General features: G+C 45.4%; 1 protein-coding gene across 1 annotated transcript in view; it reads left to right on the forward strand.

Annotated features, from left to right (window-relative positions):
• Positions 1–10,488, forward strand: part of LOC143810244 (vomeronasal type-2 receptor 26-like) — a 173,251-nt gene extending 162,763 nt beyond the window's left edge. Inside the window, exon 8 of the mRNA XM_077293111.1 lies at positions 9,395–10,488. Within this exon, the coding sequence (XP_077149226.1) occupies positions 9,395–10,326 (932 nt within the window). The 3' untranslated portion in view covers positions 10,327–10,488. The remainder of the gene's footprint in view (positions 1–9,394) is intronic.
• Positions 10,489–17,571: the final 7,083 nt, after the last annotated feature.

Here is a 17,571-nt window from a genome sequence, read left to right on the forward strand (position 1 = left end):
GTCCCGAGAAAACAATGTCAGAATCACTGGGATCCGTTGAAGCATTCCAGAGTTATAACCTCATAAAGGGACAGTGGTCAGAATTGTAAAAATTGGCCCGGTCATTAACGTGCAAACCACCCTTGGGGGTAAAGGGGTTAATAACATTTTACAGCAGATGGGGAACCAGTGCAATAGCTGGAGCTGGGTGGAGGTATTGGTATAGCGGCTGGAAACAAATGTGAGCCTGTCTACAGCATTCAGGGTACATTGGGAAGGGGAGAGTTTAGTGAGATGGAGACCAATTAGTAAAGAGTTGCAGTAGTTCAGGAGAGAATGAATCAGAGTGACAGTAATAGTTTTTGCAGTTCCATAGGTGAGAAAAGAGCAGATCATAGAGATGTTTTGAGGTGTAGGTGGCAAGTGCGAGTGAGTGATTAGACATAGGGCGTGAATGAAAGATTTGAGACACAAATAACCCCAAGATAGCGAGCATGTTGCTTAGGAGTCATGTTAGAACTACGCATGGAAATGTAATTATCAGGTTTAGGTAGGTCAGTATGGGGTGGAAGCAAAAGGAGCTCAGTTTCATCCAGATTCAGTTTCTATTAGTTAGAGGATATGATATTAGAGACAGACAACCCCTTATATTTTGTATTAAGGTGGGGGTGATGTCAAAAGATGTGTAGAATTTGGACTCATCAGCATAGAGATGATAGTAGAACCAAATCTGCTTATGGCTTGTCCAATAGTGGCACGGTACAGAGTAAAGAGGAGCGGACCTGGAACTGAATCCTAAGGAACTCTGCAGGTAAGGGGAACGGAGAGGTGGAGGAGGCATCAATTTAAACAGTAAAAGAAGTGGTCAGAGAGGTAGAAGGAGAGCCAGGAGATGGTTTCCTTGAGGCCGTGAGAGCGGAGCATAGTGAGGAGGAGCTGGTGATCCACAGTGTCAAATGTTGCAGAGAGATCCAGGAGAATCAGCAGAGAGCAGGTATTATTAGAATGAGCTGTAGAATGTTAGAGACTTTAATAAGGGAAGATTCTATAGCGTGTAAAGAACATAAATCCGATAGTAAAGGGTCAAGAAGGGAGTGATCTGAGAGGTGGCGGTCATGAGCCACAATTCTTCCTCGCAGTATGGCGAGTTGTGGCTAGCAGTCCAATCTGGGGCAGGGGCATGCTGAGTTGTCAGTATCATAATAGACAGCTCAGCTGTCCAATCTGAGGCTTGAGTGTGCTGAGCTATCAGTGTGGTGAGTGACTGTCCAGTCGCCCAACCAGGGCCAGGGTGTGTTGGGTTTACTACAGTTGTCTCCTATTCAGAAGGATTCTCAGGCTATTTTTCTGGCTGTCTGCCTCTTATCTCTGCTAGTTGTAGTTCTGCTCATTTTGGTATGTGTATACTCTGTGCTTTGAGTTTTAGTATTTTGATATTCATTGACCGAACTTGGATTTGCCTTTGACCATCCTTTTGCCTAGGCCTTTTACCTTGATCCTCTACCTTCTTGGAATTCTGACCCCAGACCATACTTAGCCTTTGCCTCACCCCTTTGTTTGTGACCTACTCTCGCAGCTTTCAACCTCGGACTCCCTGACTTCCCCACCTCATGGCGATTCCATAAGTGGTGACTAGTGTCACACAAGCATTCCAGAAATTTAGAGATGATGGGAGATTAGAGACAGGTTTGTAGTCAGCAGAACAGTTCTGGCTGGGGGATAGTTTTTTTTTAGCAATGGGGTGTCAGCAATGAAAAATACCAGAAGAGAGAGAAATTACATATTTTAGTTAGGTGAGTAGTGAAATTCAGGGAAAAAGGGACTGTAGGAGATGTGAAGGAAAAGGGTCATTTGTTGTAGGCAATGGTATGGGAAGAAGAGAGGAGCCAAGTAACTTTTTTTTTACTGTAAATGGTTCAAATGCAGAAAATGAATTGGATGAAGTATGGAAAGGAACTGGGTCCATGCTATGGGGGGTTTGGGAAATTATTTCCTGTTAAAAATTGCAATTTTTTTTTTTAAATAAGTGGCAAAATTGTCAATGTTGAAATTGGTGATAGGGGCCTACAGTTTAGAACTAATGTAGTAGTGAAAAGCGTAAAAAATAATTTTGGATTATTTAATAATGAGATGATGATGGTGATGATGTCACTTGTTTGGAAAGATGAAAGGCACAGTGACAAGCGTTGAATATAAACTTATAATGGATGAAGTCTTCTGACAATTTACATTCTTATATATCCTGTCCTACCTGCTCGTCAGCCAATCATAGGTAGCGCATGTCAGTACCACCCGCAGGTCACAGCTCCATCATGTTTGGACACTTTTGCCATCTCTTCATACTTGATTCATTCTCCTCTTGGATTCCGCTAACATGTTTCAGGGTTACTTTTTGATTCATGTTCTTTTCAATGTGTGATAATTTATAATAAAATGTATATTCTATTGTAATATTGCATACCTTTTGTGTGCTGATTTTTGGATACTTTGTATCCTTTTTTTGTCTGCATAATAAAAAAACAAGTACAATAATCTTGAATAAAAGCGAGTTACCGACTGGTACAGGAGGAGAGGACCCTGTCCCCGAGGACTCAAAGTCTACAATGAATGAGTGAGGTTACAGTAGGTGAGGGTAGAGGTGGTTGTGCAACGGTATGGTGAAGCGAGGGTTACTGCTGTTTGTATGCTTGTCGGAAAAGGTAGGTCTTCAGGTTCCTCTTGTATGTGATTATGGGAAGCGGACATAAGAAGGAAGTAGAGAGGGAGACTAGGAGACTAAGTAACAGATGTATGGAGAAGACAGGTTGTGGATGGCTTTGTATGCCATGGTTAGGGTTTTGAATTGGAGTCTCTGGGCAATGGGGAGCCAGTGAAGGGATTGACAGAGGGGAGAAGCCGGGGAATAGTGGGGTGACAGGTGGATTAGCCGGCTAATAGAGTTTAGGATAGATTGGATTGTGAGACTGTTAGAAGGAAGACCACAGAGTAGGAGGTTGCAGTAGTCGAAGCAGGAGATGATGAGGGTATGCATTAGTGTTTTTGCAGATTCATGGCTGAGGAATGTGCGGATCCGGAAGATATTTCTGAAGTCGTCAGGAAGTGGAAAGGGCTTGGATCTCAGGTTTGAAGGAGAGATCAGAGTCAGAATTCCCCAGAGGCAGCGAACTTGCAGGACTGGGGAGAGTGAGCTGCCATTGACTTTGATGGATAGGTCACTTGGGAGGGTTGAAAGAGATTGTGGAAAGATGATGAATTCAGATTTATCCATGTTAATTTTTAGAAATCTAGCAAAGAAGAAAGATAAAATAATGGACAGACATTGTGGGATTCTAGTTAGTAAAGAGGTGATATCAGGTCCAGAGAGATAGATCTGTGTGTCATCAGCATAGCCGAAGGTATAGATGGAAAAGAGCAGGAGTCCTAGAACTGATCCTTGGGGGACACCGACAGATAGGGGCAAGATGAGGAGGTGGTGTGTGAGTGGGAGACGCCGAATATCCAGTCTATTAGGTATGAGGAGATCCAAGATAGGGCCAAGTCTGTAATGCGAAGAGATGAGAGAGTCTGTAGTAAGAGGGAATGTTGCTTGGATGTGGCAGTTAGTAGGTCATTGGTGACTTTATTCAGGGCAGTTTCTGTCTAATGGTGCTGTTGAAAGACTGATTGTAACAGGTCAAAGAGGGAGCAGGAAGAAAGGTGGGAGGGCACGTGTTGTTCCAGTAGTTTTGAGGCATAGGGGAAAAGTGATATGGGGCGATAGCTGTATACAAAGGATCGGTCAACGGAGGGCTTTTTGAGAATGGGTGTAATCGAGGTTTGTTTGACGCATGAGTGGAAAACAACATTTGTCAGTGACAGGTTGCAGAGGTTGCTTAGGGTTGGGATGAAGACTGTGGTAAGGTTTGGAATGAGACAGGGCAGGATCAGGTCAAGTTCACAGGTGATGAGATGTGATTTGGAGAGTAATGAGGAAAGTTGATGTTCCGTGACGGTGGAAATGTTGGTTTTGGAGGAGGAGAGTTTAGTGGTTATGAGGAGGGCCTGTTGAGACTTTAGGCAAAAGCTTTGCCTTATGTTGCCAATCTTGGAGATGGAGGAGGTGCTGGCGGATGGAGGATAGATTTGAAAGTACTGAATAGCTGTTTAGAGTTGTGAGACAGGGATGATAGGAGAGATGAGAAGTGAGTTCGTTTTACTGCAGTGAGTAATTGAGCAGCATTTTGACAACTTCTGTTACTGGATGTGTGACTCGATTACCTTGTAGATGAGGGCCAGAAAGAACATGTCGCCCAGTGGATGGCAAGCTCGGCTTCAAGTAGCTTCCCCTCCTCTTTCTCCACCTTAACATCACACACAGTACAGCGCTCACTGGTGGCACCCCAATTACCTTTGTTTCCCCCAGCATCACAGCTCTCCAACCGGCCAACTGACTGTGGGCAACCACAGATGGACGAGTCTGCAGAGCTGTTTGCACATTCTATTCCATGACATCAGAGGTCTGCTCCAAAGATTCACAGACTTGAGGAAAGCATCTGCACCTATGGGCAAATTTTGTTCAGTGGGATGAGGGGCCGGACGAAGTAGGGTCAGAGCAAAATCCTGACCCTCGTCACCAGACAACTTAAATTACACTTCATGCTTGTTTGAAAGAGAAGAATTGACAATATTAAAAATAAATAATTAAAGATTAAGGTTTTTTAACTGTTTGACTAGTTTCACTTAACAATCATAACCTATAACCTAACATGTTGATCCAGTGGAAGGCAAAAACCCCTTGAGGCAAATGTTAATTTCCCAAATTTAGGAGAAAATTTCCTTCTTGACTCCACATATGGTATAATTGAATGGTCAATGTGAAGAATATGGGGGGATATAATTTAATTCCAATCAACTTTCTCATATCTCCTCCAAGATTACCTTTCTACTTCAAAGTGTGAAGCTGATACAAGACATCTAGCTTAGCAAGTGGCCCAGCCTCAAAAGCTTCAAAGTGGAAAAACCTCAAAGTGAAAAACTTCAAAGTGGAAAAACCCAGCGGCTAAGCTTTTAGTGTATGTGCACACGTTGCAGATTTCTTGCAGAAATTTCCTGAAGAAAACCGGAAATTTTCTGCAAGAAATCCGCATTTTTTTTTTTGCGTTTTTTTTCCGGTTTTTTTGCGTTTTTTTAGCATTCTGCAAGCGTAATTAGCTTGCAGAATGCTAAAGTTTTCCAAGCGATCTGTAGCATCGCTTGGAAAACTGACTGACAAGTTGGTCACACTTGTCAAACATAGCGTTTGACAAGTGTGACCAACTTGTTACTATAGATGCTGCTTTTGCAGCATCTATAGTAAAAGATAGAACGTTTAAAAATAATAAAAAAAATAAAAAAAATGCTTATACTCACCCGCAGACATCAGATCTCCTCACCGGCGTCCGTTCCGTATAGATGGTGTGTGCGCGCAGGGCCTTCCATGACGTCACGGTCACGTGAGCGGTCTCGGCCAATCACAGGACAGTGACGTCATTCGGCAAGGTCCTTCACCGCACACCAGCTACAGGAACCGAAGCCAGCGTGCAGCACAGAGGCGGGAACACTTCGGGGGCCATCAGAGGGTGAGTATAGGACTATTTTTTATTTTAATTCTTATTTTTTTACCAATTATATGGTGCCCAGTGCGTGGAGGAGAGTCTCCTCTCCTCCACCCTGGGTACCAACCGCACATAATCTGCTTACTTCCCGCATCGTGGGCACAGCCCCGTGCGGGAAGTAAGCAGATCAATGGACCCCTAGGTGTGCGGAATCCCCTGCAATTCCGCATTTTAATGAACATGTTGCTTTTTTTTCCGCGATGCGATTTTTTCGCGGAAAAAAAGGCTACATTTGCACAAAAAATGCGGAATGCACTGAAAATAATGGGAGGCATATGTTAGCGTTTTTTTCGCGTTTTTATCACGTTTTTATAGCGAAAAAACGCGAAAAAAACGCGAAAAATACTGAACGTGTGCACATGGCTTTACAGTACCAAGGCCTTCTTGGAAGGATGAACCCCTGCCGGGAGCCAAGATTCTTCATTGCTTGAAAGAATTCCCCCAGGCAAATGGGAGCCATAATTTCATAAGGAGCTTTGGAGTTATTGTACGTCCTAGCTGTATACCGGTTGCATTTTCAACATCACGAGAAAGTGCCGAATGCCCGCCTGGGTCTCACCCTGTTCTAGCACCCCAAGTGGGGTGATACGTAGAACGGCTAGTAGCAGCCAGGTAGCAAAGCCGTGCTTGGTCTCCAAGAGTAACGGAATCCTGGTTGGAACCTATTGTGCTAAAATTGCCTTCCTAAATGAGAAGTTTGATCCATCATAGGTTTTGGAGTTTCAGCTGCCAGAGCCAAGGGGAGGGAGGTTGGGGCCATCCCAGGGTTGGGAGAGGGAGTGACCAACCGAGGAGTTAAATGCGCATGCAGGGCTTGGCCCTTGGTTCACATCTAAGGGAGGACACACCGGGTATTATGTTGGAAGGAACCAGAAACAGCTGGCACCCCACATCTACCATGTGGCTGCCAGCAACACGGCCTAACATCAAGATGGTAATTGACTTGTGTATCGTCTGCTTATACTTCTTGTACTACCACCTCTATTTACATATCTGACCATTGTATACGTATATCCATTGTGTATATAGTATTTTGTCTAGTGTGCCCTTAAGGAAATTAAATATCCAGCTTAACCTTGGGCTGCTCTTTTTTCTTGATCCATGAATGCACTGCACAAGACTGTTCTCGGTTCAACTTCACATGCTAGCAGAGCTGCTTTCTGGCTCATTATAATCCTTTTAACAGACCGAGTTTATATCTAACGAGGAAATAGTGGCAGAGATACTTGGCTGGAGAGTCTCTGTTTCACTGGTGCAAAAAAGGGGGTCTGTCTGCTGGCTTCTATAAATTGCGAGGGCCGCCTGCTGGCCCTCCAAGTTTCAAACTTTACAGCAATAATGCGAAAAAGAAAATTTGCCCACCTCAGATGGATAAATTATATTGCAGCAACAATATATAGCTAGGCAAAGCATAGTTGTCTGCTGGCACTCCAAAAATGATTAGTGAGGGTTGGCTGTTAGCCCTCCAAAATTGGAATGCGGGCTGCCTGCAGGCCCTCTAACAATAGTGACGGTCAACTGCAGGCCCTCTAATAATAGTAAGGACCGCCTGATGGCCCTCTACAACTAGTGATGGCTGTCTGATGGCCTTGACAAAAAAAATGATGACTTTCAGAGTCCCTCCTTCATAACTTAAACAGAATGTGTCTGATCATGTTTCGTATACCACATGGCCAGATAAGGTATTAAAATAATAAAACTACATTTCCTGTTGAATGTTTTTTTCATCAATGAAAGCAACGCAAACGTCCAAAACAGAAGCAAAAACACTACATGTGAACATAGCTCAAGGAGTGGAGGATAATTTTTTTATGTTATTTATTTGGCCTCATATAAAAGTCATTATATTCAGGGAACTGAAGGGAAACTGATCAAATTTGCAGACGATGCAAAACTAAGAGTGATTGCTAACACTAGACAATACAGAGAAAGGATTCAGAAGGATCCTGATAAGCTTGAACAAAGGGCAGCGACTAATAGAATGGTATTTAATGGGGAGAAATGCAAGATCCTATATCTCACCAAGAAAAACAAAATTACATCTAACAGAATGGGAGGAATAGAACTAAGCAACAGCATGTGTGAAAAAGATATACTAATAGATCACAGACTGTACATGAGTCATCAGTGTGATGCAGCAGCAAAAAGGTCACAGTTCTGGGATGAATTAAGAGAAGCATAGAGTCCAGATCACATGAAGTCATTATCCCCCTCTACTCCTCCTCAGTCAGGCCTCATCTGGAATACTGTGTCCAGTTCTGGGCACATTGTAAGAAAGACATTGAAAAACTGGAGCAAGTTCAGAGAAGAGCGACCAGGATGGTGAGCAGACTACAAAGTATGTCCTATGAGGAACGGTGAAAGGATCTGGGAATGTTTAGCTTGCAAAAAAGAAGACTGAGAGGAGACTTAATAGCTGTCTACAAATATCTGAAGGGCTGTCACATTGTAGAGGGATCATCATTATTCTTATTTACACATAGAAACACGAGAAGCAAAGGAATGAAACTGAAAAGGTGAAGATACAGATTAGATATTACAGAAAACTTTTTGACAGGGCGATCAATGAGTGGAACAGGCGGCCATGAGAGGTGGTGAGTTCTCCATCAATAGGTGTCTTCACCCAGAGGCTGGACAGACATCTGTCTGAGATGGTTTAGTGAATCCTGCTTTGAGCCGGGGGTTGGACATGATATCCCTGGAGGTCCCTTTCAACTCTAAACTTAGTAGCAATGCCACAAAAGAGGACTAAAAATCCTCCAAAAATTTAAAAATACAGCTGACAAAGGGAAGCACCGCTTACCTGCCCAGGTCTCTGAACAAATGCACTCTAGGATGCAGCCAGCCCTCCATGAACGGGTAGGTTGTGAGTGGCTGTCTATTTAGTATTTTGAACCTGTGTTTTTCAACATCTTCCCTTTCAACTCTAACATTTTAGGATTCTATTACCCTGGAATGAACGTTTATTCATATTTTTTTCCAGTAAGATCCATTTTATCTTCGATTTTTTGTTCGTTTTATTGTCCGTCCATAAAAATGGCGTAATATACTCTGACATTGTACCCAGCAGCGATCTGGGATTCATAGATGCTTCCAGGGGTCTTCCCCATGCTGTTCCCATGCCATTTCATTTCTGTTTCTATCGATTTCAGCAATTGTTAGACCCCTTTCAGATCTCCGGGAGGGGGGAAGTCGGAAAAATGCTCGAGTTTCCCATTGACTTCCATTATACTTGTTACTAGAGCACCCGAGTATTATGATTTGCTCAACTCAAGTAATATGTACCCAAGCATTTTAGCGTTCACTCATCACTACAATATACAGTACATGAATACACTACCTACAGTATCACAATCAAAATCCCAATAGCAATGTTTTCACGGGGTGTCAACCATCCACTCATTACTTGTGCAGTGGCTTAAGGACTTCAATGTAAGGTGATAACAGTCACGTTACCATTTTCTCTACAGTGCATTAATATTCTGCATAGCATCCCAACTTTGTATGAGAAAATGTCGGCACCCATTTCACACTCTCATATAAATGTTCATTGTCTCTGATATATCAACATTAGAGCCCCTAAAATTGTGTATTGGAGAATGGAAGAAAACCACAAAGTTCCACGAGAACAAACTCAATGTAGATCTTGCGCCGTATCAACTGCAATTTGCTAATCACTTGCTATGAAGTATCAGAGCTAGAAAGAACTTTTTTTGCCGACATATTTCCTGCTTCTTGAATCTCTTCAAAGTCATGTAATAAAGTAATAATTTGTTTTTCAGATATGGAAAGATGTTTGAAGTGTCCTGAAGACCACCGGTCCAATGAGGCCAGAGACACCTGCATCCCAAGAACCCTCGAGTTCCTGTCCTACAATGACCCCCTGGGGTTATGTCTCATTGTCATTGCTCTACTCTTCTGCCTCTTGACGACTCTTATATTATGGATGTTCAGTAAGTACAAACACACAGCGATTGTCAGAGCCAATAATCGTAACCTCAGCTTCATCCTTCTCCTCTCCCTTCTTTTATCCTTTCTGTGCCCTCTGCTATTTATTGGACAGCCCACAAAGATGTCCTGTCTAATCAGACAAGTAGCTTTTGGGAACATTTTTACAATTGCTGTCTCTTCGGTTTTGGCCAAAACCGTTACCGTTGTCTTAGCCTTTAGAGCCACCAAACCTGACACATCCCTGAGGAGGTATCTTGGGAGACATCTTGCCACATCTCTCTTGTTAGTGTCTTGCTTTGGTGAATTCCTCATTTGTGTTTTTTGGTTATGCCTCGCTCCACCATTCCCAGTATATAACACAGAGCTAGAGGTAGGAAAGATAATTCTACAATGCAATGAGGGATCTACCATTGCTTTCTACATGGCCATTGGATACATTGGATTTCTGGCTGTGTTGAGTTTTATAGTAGCCTTCATGGCCAGGAGACTTCCGGACACCTTCAATGAGGCTCAGTACATCACCTTCAGCATGCTGGTCTTCTGCAGTGTGTGGATCTCTTTCATCCCAGCCTATCTCAGCACCAAGGGGAAATATATGGTGGCTGTGGAGGTTTTCGCCATCTCAGCTTCCAGTGCTGGACTTCTGGGCTGTATCTTCATTCCCAAATGTTACGTTATTCTACTGAGACCAGAACTGAACACGAAGTCCAATTTAGTTGTAAGAAATGTGAAAAAAAACTTAAAAATTAGTCTACATGTGTAATGGGAACGGTATAGGGAACAGGCCAGAAATGCATGAGAAGAATTGCGATGTTCACGTAGGCAGCTTCATAGTTGGAAAAAAAATCTATAATTCTTTCAGTTAATCACTAGATTGTATTTTTTTCTCTAAATGATATAATAAAGATATGTTATTCTGTGTCAAGGTTTTGGTTTTCATTAAAGCTGATTTCTAGTGATACAGCTGAGCCAAGAACAGAAAGGCTCTTAAGAGTTACTGCCCATGAAGACCCTCAGGGGGATTTTCATTTCTGGCTTTGTGAAATACTGACATATACCTTGTGATCTCCATGGGTTTCTCCCAATTTTTTGTGCTGTTTTTGTGTTGAAGGTGTCAGATCATCAAAACGATATAAATCAGAAATGGGCCCTTTGACCCCCTGGTTCCCTGTGCACAGGGTGATATGTCCGCCCAGATGCTGACGGAAGTCTTTTCACTTATACCGCACAGTGAACAGGACATCTGCCTCGCATTGCTGCACATGTCATAATTAGTGTTGAGCATTCCGATGCTGCAAGTATCGGGTATCGGCCGATACTTGCTGTATCGGAATTCCGATACCGGGATTCCGATACTCTTGTGGTATCGGGTATCGGGTATCGGAACAACATTAATGTTAAAATGTGTAAAATAGAGAATTAAAATAAAAAATATCGCTATACTCACCTCTCCGACGCAGCCGGGACCTCAGCGCAGGAACCGGCAGCGTTGTTTGTTTAAAATTCCCGCTTTTACATGGTTACGCGAAGTCCCGGCTTGTGATTGGTCAGGGCGGCCATGTTGCCGGGCCGCGGACCAATCACAGCAAGCCGTGACGAAAATACGTCACGGCTTGCTGTGATTGGTCCGCGTCCCGGCAACATGGCCGCCATTAACCAATCACAAGCCGTGACGTCACGGGAGGCTGGAAACGCGCTCATTTTAAAAAGGGCGCGTGTCCAGCCTCCCGTGACGTCACGGCTTGTGATTGGTTGCGTCGCGGTCAACCAATCACAAGCCGGGAGGCTGGACACGCGCCCATTTCAAAATGAGCGCGTCCAGCCTCCCGGCTTGTGATTGGTTGATCGCGGCGCAACCAATCACAAGCCGTGACGTCACGGGAGGCTGGACACGCGCCCATTTCAAAATGAGCGCGTCCAGCCTCCCGGCTTGTGATTGGTTGATCGCGGCGCAACCAATCACAAGCCGTGACGTCACGGGAGGCTGGACACGCGCCCATTTTAAAATGAGCGCGTGTCCAGCCTCCCGTGACGTCCCGGCTTGTGATTGGTCAGGGCGGCCATATTGCCGGGACGCGGACCAATCACAGCAAGCCGTGACGTAATTTCGTCACGGCTTGCTGTGATTGGTCCGCGTCCCGGCAACATGGCCGACCTGACCAATCACAAGCCGGGAATTCACGTAACCAAGTAATAGCGCGATTTTTAAACAAACAACGCTGCCGGTTCCCTCGCTGAAGTCCCGGCTGCGTCGGACAGGTGAGTATAGCAATATTTTTTATTTTAATTCTTTCTTTTACACATTTATATGGTTCCCAGGGCCTGAAGGAGAGTTTCCTCTCCTTCAGACCCTGGGAACCATCAGGGATACCGTCCGATACTTGAGTCCCATTGACTTGTATTGGTATCGGGTATCGGTATCGGATTGGATCCGATATTTTGCCGGTATCGGCCGATACTTTCCGATACCGATACTTTCAAGTATCGGACGGTATCGCTCAACACTAGTCATAATTAATGATGAGTGAACGTGCTCCAATAAGGTGTTATCCCAGCATGCTCCGGTGCTAACCAAATGACGTTGGCGTGCTCGAAAAGAGATTGAGTCTCTGCGCCTGCCTGGCTATTTGTAAGGCAATCCCTGCATGTGTTGCTGCTAGTGTTGAGCATTCCGATACCGCAAGTATCGGGTATCGGCCGATATTCGCGGTATCGGAATTCCGATACCGAGTTCCGATACTTTCAGTATATCGGATACCGGAATCGGAAGTTCCCATAATTCAAAGAGCCAGAATTCAGCCAATGAGGAATGATTAGAAGTGTGGGCACATCCTGTTCTGCATGGTGGGCATGGAAGTACTGGCATGGCTGTGATTGGCTGCTGATATGATGTCATGATGCAGTATAAAAGTCGCCGCCGCCATTTAGGGTTCACTCTGCTGTGAATTCAGTTAGGGACAGGATGCTGTGTTCTGACTGAGGGCCAGTTTAGAGATAGCGATTTGCTTCATTGTGCTTTCCCAGGCTAATATAGCAACAGACCCAGGAACATCTCCACCCATGGAAGAAGAAGAAATGAAAATTCACACTGTTCTTGGAGATTTTCCCCAGTCTTGGACTCAAATACATCAGGCCATAGTGATACCTGTCTTAACTTTTCCCCAGCCGGAAATACAAGAAGAAGTGACTCAGGACCATCCTGAACCAGAAGAGACTTCACACCAGCAGGTTCAAGCAGCCAATGTCACCCCCAGCAGTGGAACCAGAGAATCCACCCTCTGCTATTGGTGAAACTGTCAGACCTATGGTGAATCTGAGAACTCGCAGACAATTACCCTGTCTACCCACACAATGCAGGTCTACACATGGTACACGTACTAGTGGGTACACTACAGCAGACATGGTATACCAGGAAATACGTAGGTCTACTCGTGGCACCAAGGGTCAAATCCCAGCCCGTTACACGGACTGTCAGTAATTGGTGTTACCTGTTTAAAATGTTTGCATGTATTCCATTACAGGTTTATAATGCACATTGAGGTAATGGACAGTGATTACCCAAAAACTTTTATTGTAAATAGTTTGCCACCCTCAAGGTGCACCCTGGTTCTGCCCACTTGCCGGCGTGGGTAGAGCCTTCTTTGTTTCAGCAGACCGAAGGTAAAACCGTCTGGTGTGGTAAACACCTGCTCAGGATATGCCTTGAAGCCCGCCCAAATCCTACGTTGAGGGTTTATGACAGGTCCCTCGCATCGGTACTGTTTAACTTATGAACATGGACACCCAGGTATAGGGCCAGATATACTTTTATAAATTGTTTGCAACGTTCAAGAACCGTGCCTCCTGTAAGGGATGAAAAGTTTAACCTGTTTTGATGTATTTCAAATGTATTTACAAAAATTTCTATGTTAACCTGTTGTTTATGTTTCTTTTCCCAGTCCAGGAGTACTGGATTCAATGGGGGAGAATGCAGCACCCCAGGAGTTCGGGTACCATAGTAGTGCTGCCTTCCTCTCAGGGAGGGTAGTGCTAAGTCTGGAGACAAGTGAGATTCCCTTTGGTAAGTTATCACACACACAACACCTTCCAAATCCAGGCCAGGAGGGGGAGCTCAAAACTCTGTTTTAGGGCAGCTTCCCTGGATAAAGATCCTGGTTTGGAGGTGGAGTTAGTTGAGTTAATGCAGTCTGTGTGTGAGGAAAATCTGTGTGTGAGGAAAATCTGTGTGTGAGGACAGTCTGTGTGTGAGGACAGACAGTGATGGAGCATAGTGGAGATACAGGACTCCAGGAGTGGACTAGGAAGGCCTCCAGGGAGTCAGAGCGCAGTAGCCAGGTACCGGGAGCCCGAGGTTTTTGTGGACTATAAGACACAGAGCAGAACTGGAGGACATTGAATTACATGGACTTTGCCCATAGCTACCTGTGGCACAATAGCACCTTGGAGCCTGGAGTCACCATGAAAGGACCCCAGTAGGCACGGTTTTAAGCTGCCTGCCATACAGGTACCTGTCTCTGGACAGGAGAATGATTAAAGACTTTGCTTAGGACATTTAGTGACAGCAGGGACCTCAGAGACAGTGAGCGCAGAGCGGAAGGCTCCTACCTGACCTGCTAAGGGGATTCCACTCGTCTCTGGACTACCCGGACTTCTAATTCACCTGTTGCCGGTGCCCTGGACTGTGGCCTGTCACCCACAAGTAAACCAGGTAAAGACTTACAACCTGTCTCCTCCATTTATTCACCGGCTTTACCATCAACGCCACACACCACATGACCCCTGGGGACCCCGCTTCACCTGTGGGAAGTGTAACATCTGGGCTACCACATCCCCCAGGGGACCCCTCTAATGCAGCGTCAGGCCCCCTACTAACCGAACTCCACAGGTGGTGTCACAACAAACTTTGAACATTTAACCCCTTTTATCGTTGATGCCCAGGGCCATGGACCGGGTCACAGCCACCGTGACATCCCCCTTTGCGATCGGACCCGGTACTGAGTATCCCACTGCCCTGTGGTTGCGTTAGGAGCAATGAGGGAGCAATGAGGGGAACAATGAGGGAACAATGAGAAGAACAATGAGGGAACAATGAGGGAACAATGAGGAGAACAATGAGGGAACAATGAGGACCAATGAGGAGAACAATGAGGAACAATGAGGAGAGCAATGAGGGAACAATGAGGGAACAATGAGGAACAATGAGGAGAACAATGAGGAACAATGAGGACAGCAATGAGGGAACAATGAGGGAACAATGAGGAACAATGAGGAACAATGAGGAGAGCAATGAGGGAACAATGAGGAACAATGAGGAACAATGAGGGGAGCAATGAGTGTCATGGTTCTCAATGGCAAGAGAACATAGTAAAGCATACAAAAAGGACTAGCTCTTGGAAGATGGGAACTCGAGCTGACTGTGAGCTAAACCTACCGCACAACTAACAGTGGCCGGGTAGCGTGCCTATGTTTTATCCCTAGACGCCCAGCGCCAGCCGGAGAACTGACTGACCCTAGCAGAGGAAAATACAGACCTGGCTTACCTCTAGAGAAATTGTCCCCAAAAGGCAGACAGTAGCCCCCACATATATTGTCGGTGATTTCAGAGGAAATTGACATACGAAGTATGAAGATAGGTTTAGCAAATTGAGGTCCGCTTACTAGATAGTAGGAAGACAGAAAAGGGAACTTCACAGTCAGCTGAAAACCCTTTCAAAACACCATCCTGAAATTACTTTAAGACTCTAATATCAACTCATGACACCAGAGTGGCAATTTCAGCTCACAAGAGCTTCCAGCCTCAGAAATAATCAATCGCAGAGAACTGGAACAAAAATGCAAAACAAACTTAGGACTACAAGTCCAACTTAGCTGATAGTAGTCTAGGAGCAGGAACATGCAACAGAAAGGCTTCTGGTAACATTGTTGGCCGGCATAGAAATGACTGAGGAGCAAGGTTAAATAGAAAACTCCCACATCCTGATGGAAACAGGTGAACAGAGGAGATGAAGCACGCAAGTGCAGTACCACCAGAAACCACCGGGGGAGCCCAGAAACCAAATTCACAACAGTACCCCCCCCTCAAGGAGGGGGCACCGAACCCTCACTAGAACCACCAGGGCGATCAGGATGAGCCCTATGAAAGGCACGGACCAAATCGGAGGCATGAACATCAGAGGCTGTCACCCAAGAGTTATCCTCCTGACCGTAGCCCTTCCACTTGACCAGATACTGAAGTCTCCGTCTGGAAACACGGGAGTCCAAGATCTTCTCGACAACGTACTCCAACTCACCCTCAACCAACACCGGAGCAGGAGGCTCAACGGAAGGCACAACCGGTACCTCATACCTGCGCAACAATGACCGATGGAAGACATTATGAATAGAAAAAGATGCAGGGAGGTCCAAACGAAAGGACACAGGGTTAAGAATCTCCAATATCTTGTACGGGCCGATGAACCGAGGCTTAAACTTAGGAGAAGAAACCTTCATAGGGACAAAACGAGAAGATAACCACACCAAGTCCCCAACACAAAGACGAGGACCAACACGACGACGGCGGTTGGCAAAATGCTGAGTCTTCTCCTGGGACAACTTCAAATTGTCCACCACATGCCCCCAAATCTGATGCAACCTCTCCACCACAGCATCCACTCCAGGACAATCCGAAGACTCCACCTGACCGGAAGAGAAACGAGGATGAAACCCCGAATTACAGAAGAAAGGAGAAACCAAGGTGGCAGAACTAGCCCGATTATTGAGGGCAAACTCCGCCAAGGGCAAAAAGGTAACCCAATCATCCTGATCCGCAGACACAAAACACCTCAAATAAGTCTCCAAGGTCTGATTAGTTCTCTCGGTCTGGCCATTAGTCTGAGGGTGGAAAGCAGACGAAAAAGACAAATCAATGCCCATCCTAGCACAGAACGCTCGCCAAAATCTAGACACGAATTGGGTTCCCCTGTCAGAAACGATATTCTCCGGAATACCATGCAAGCGCACCACATTTTGAAAAAACAGAGGAACCAGCTCGGATGAAGAAGGCAATTTAGGCAAGGGAACCAAATGGACCATCTTAGAGAAACGGTCACACACCACCCAGATGACAGACATCTTCTGAGAAACAGGGAGATCAGAAATAAAATCCATGGAGATGTGAGTCCAAGGCCTCTTCGGAATAGGCAAGGATAACAACAATCCACTAGCCCGAGAACAACAAGGCTTGGCCCGAGCACAAACATCACAAGACTGCACAAAACCTCGCACATCTCGCGACAGGGAAGGCCACCAGAAGGACCTAGCCACCAAATCCCTGGTACCAAAGATTCCAGGATGACCTGCTAACGCAGAAGAATGGACCTCCGAGATGACTCTACTGGTCCAATCATCAGGAACAAACAATCTACCAGGCGGGCAACGATCAGGTCTATCCGCCTGAAACTCCTGCAAGACCCGTCGCAAATCTGGGGAAACAGCAGATAATATCACTCCATCCTTAAGGATACCTGTAGGTTCAGAATTACCAGGGGAATCAGGCTCAAAACTCCTAGAAAGGGCATCCGCCTTCACATTTTTAGAACCCGGTAGGTAAGAAACCACAAAATTAAACCGAGAGAAAAATAACGACCAGCGCGCCTGTCTAGGATTCAGGCGCCTGGCGGACTCAAGATAAATCAAATTCTTGTGGTCGGTCAATACCACCACCTGATGTCTAGCCCCCTCAAGCCAATGACGCCACTCCTCAAAAGCCCACTTCATAGCCAAGAGCTCCCGATTACCAATATCATAATTTCGCTCACCGGGCGAAAACTTACGAGAAAAGAACGCACAAGGTCTCATCACGGAGCAGTCGGAACTTTTCTGCGACAAAACCGCCCCAGCTCCGATTTCTGAAGCGTCGACCTCAACCTGAAAAGGAAGAGTAACATCAGGCTGACGCAACACAGGGGCGGAAGAAAAGCGGCGCTTAAGCTCCCGAAAGGCCTCCACAGCAGCAGGGGACCACTCAGCA

This window comes from Ranitomeya variabilis, chromosome 2, assembly GCF_051348905.1.
Source record: "Ranitomeya variabilis isolate aRanVar5 chromosome 2, aRanVar5.hap1, whole genome shotgun sequence".
In the NCBI taxonomy this organism is placed as follows: Eukaryota; Metazoa; Chordata; class Amphibia; order Anura; family Dendrobatidae; genus Ranitomeya; species Ranitomeya variabilis.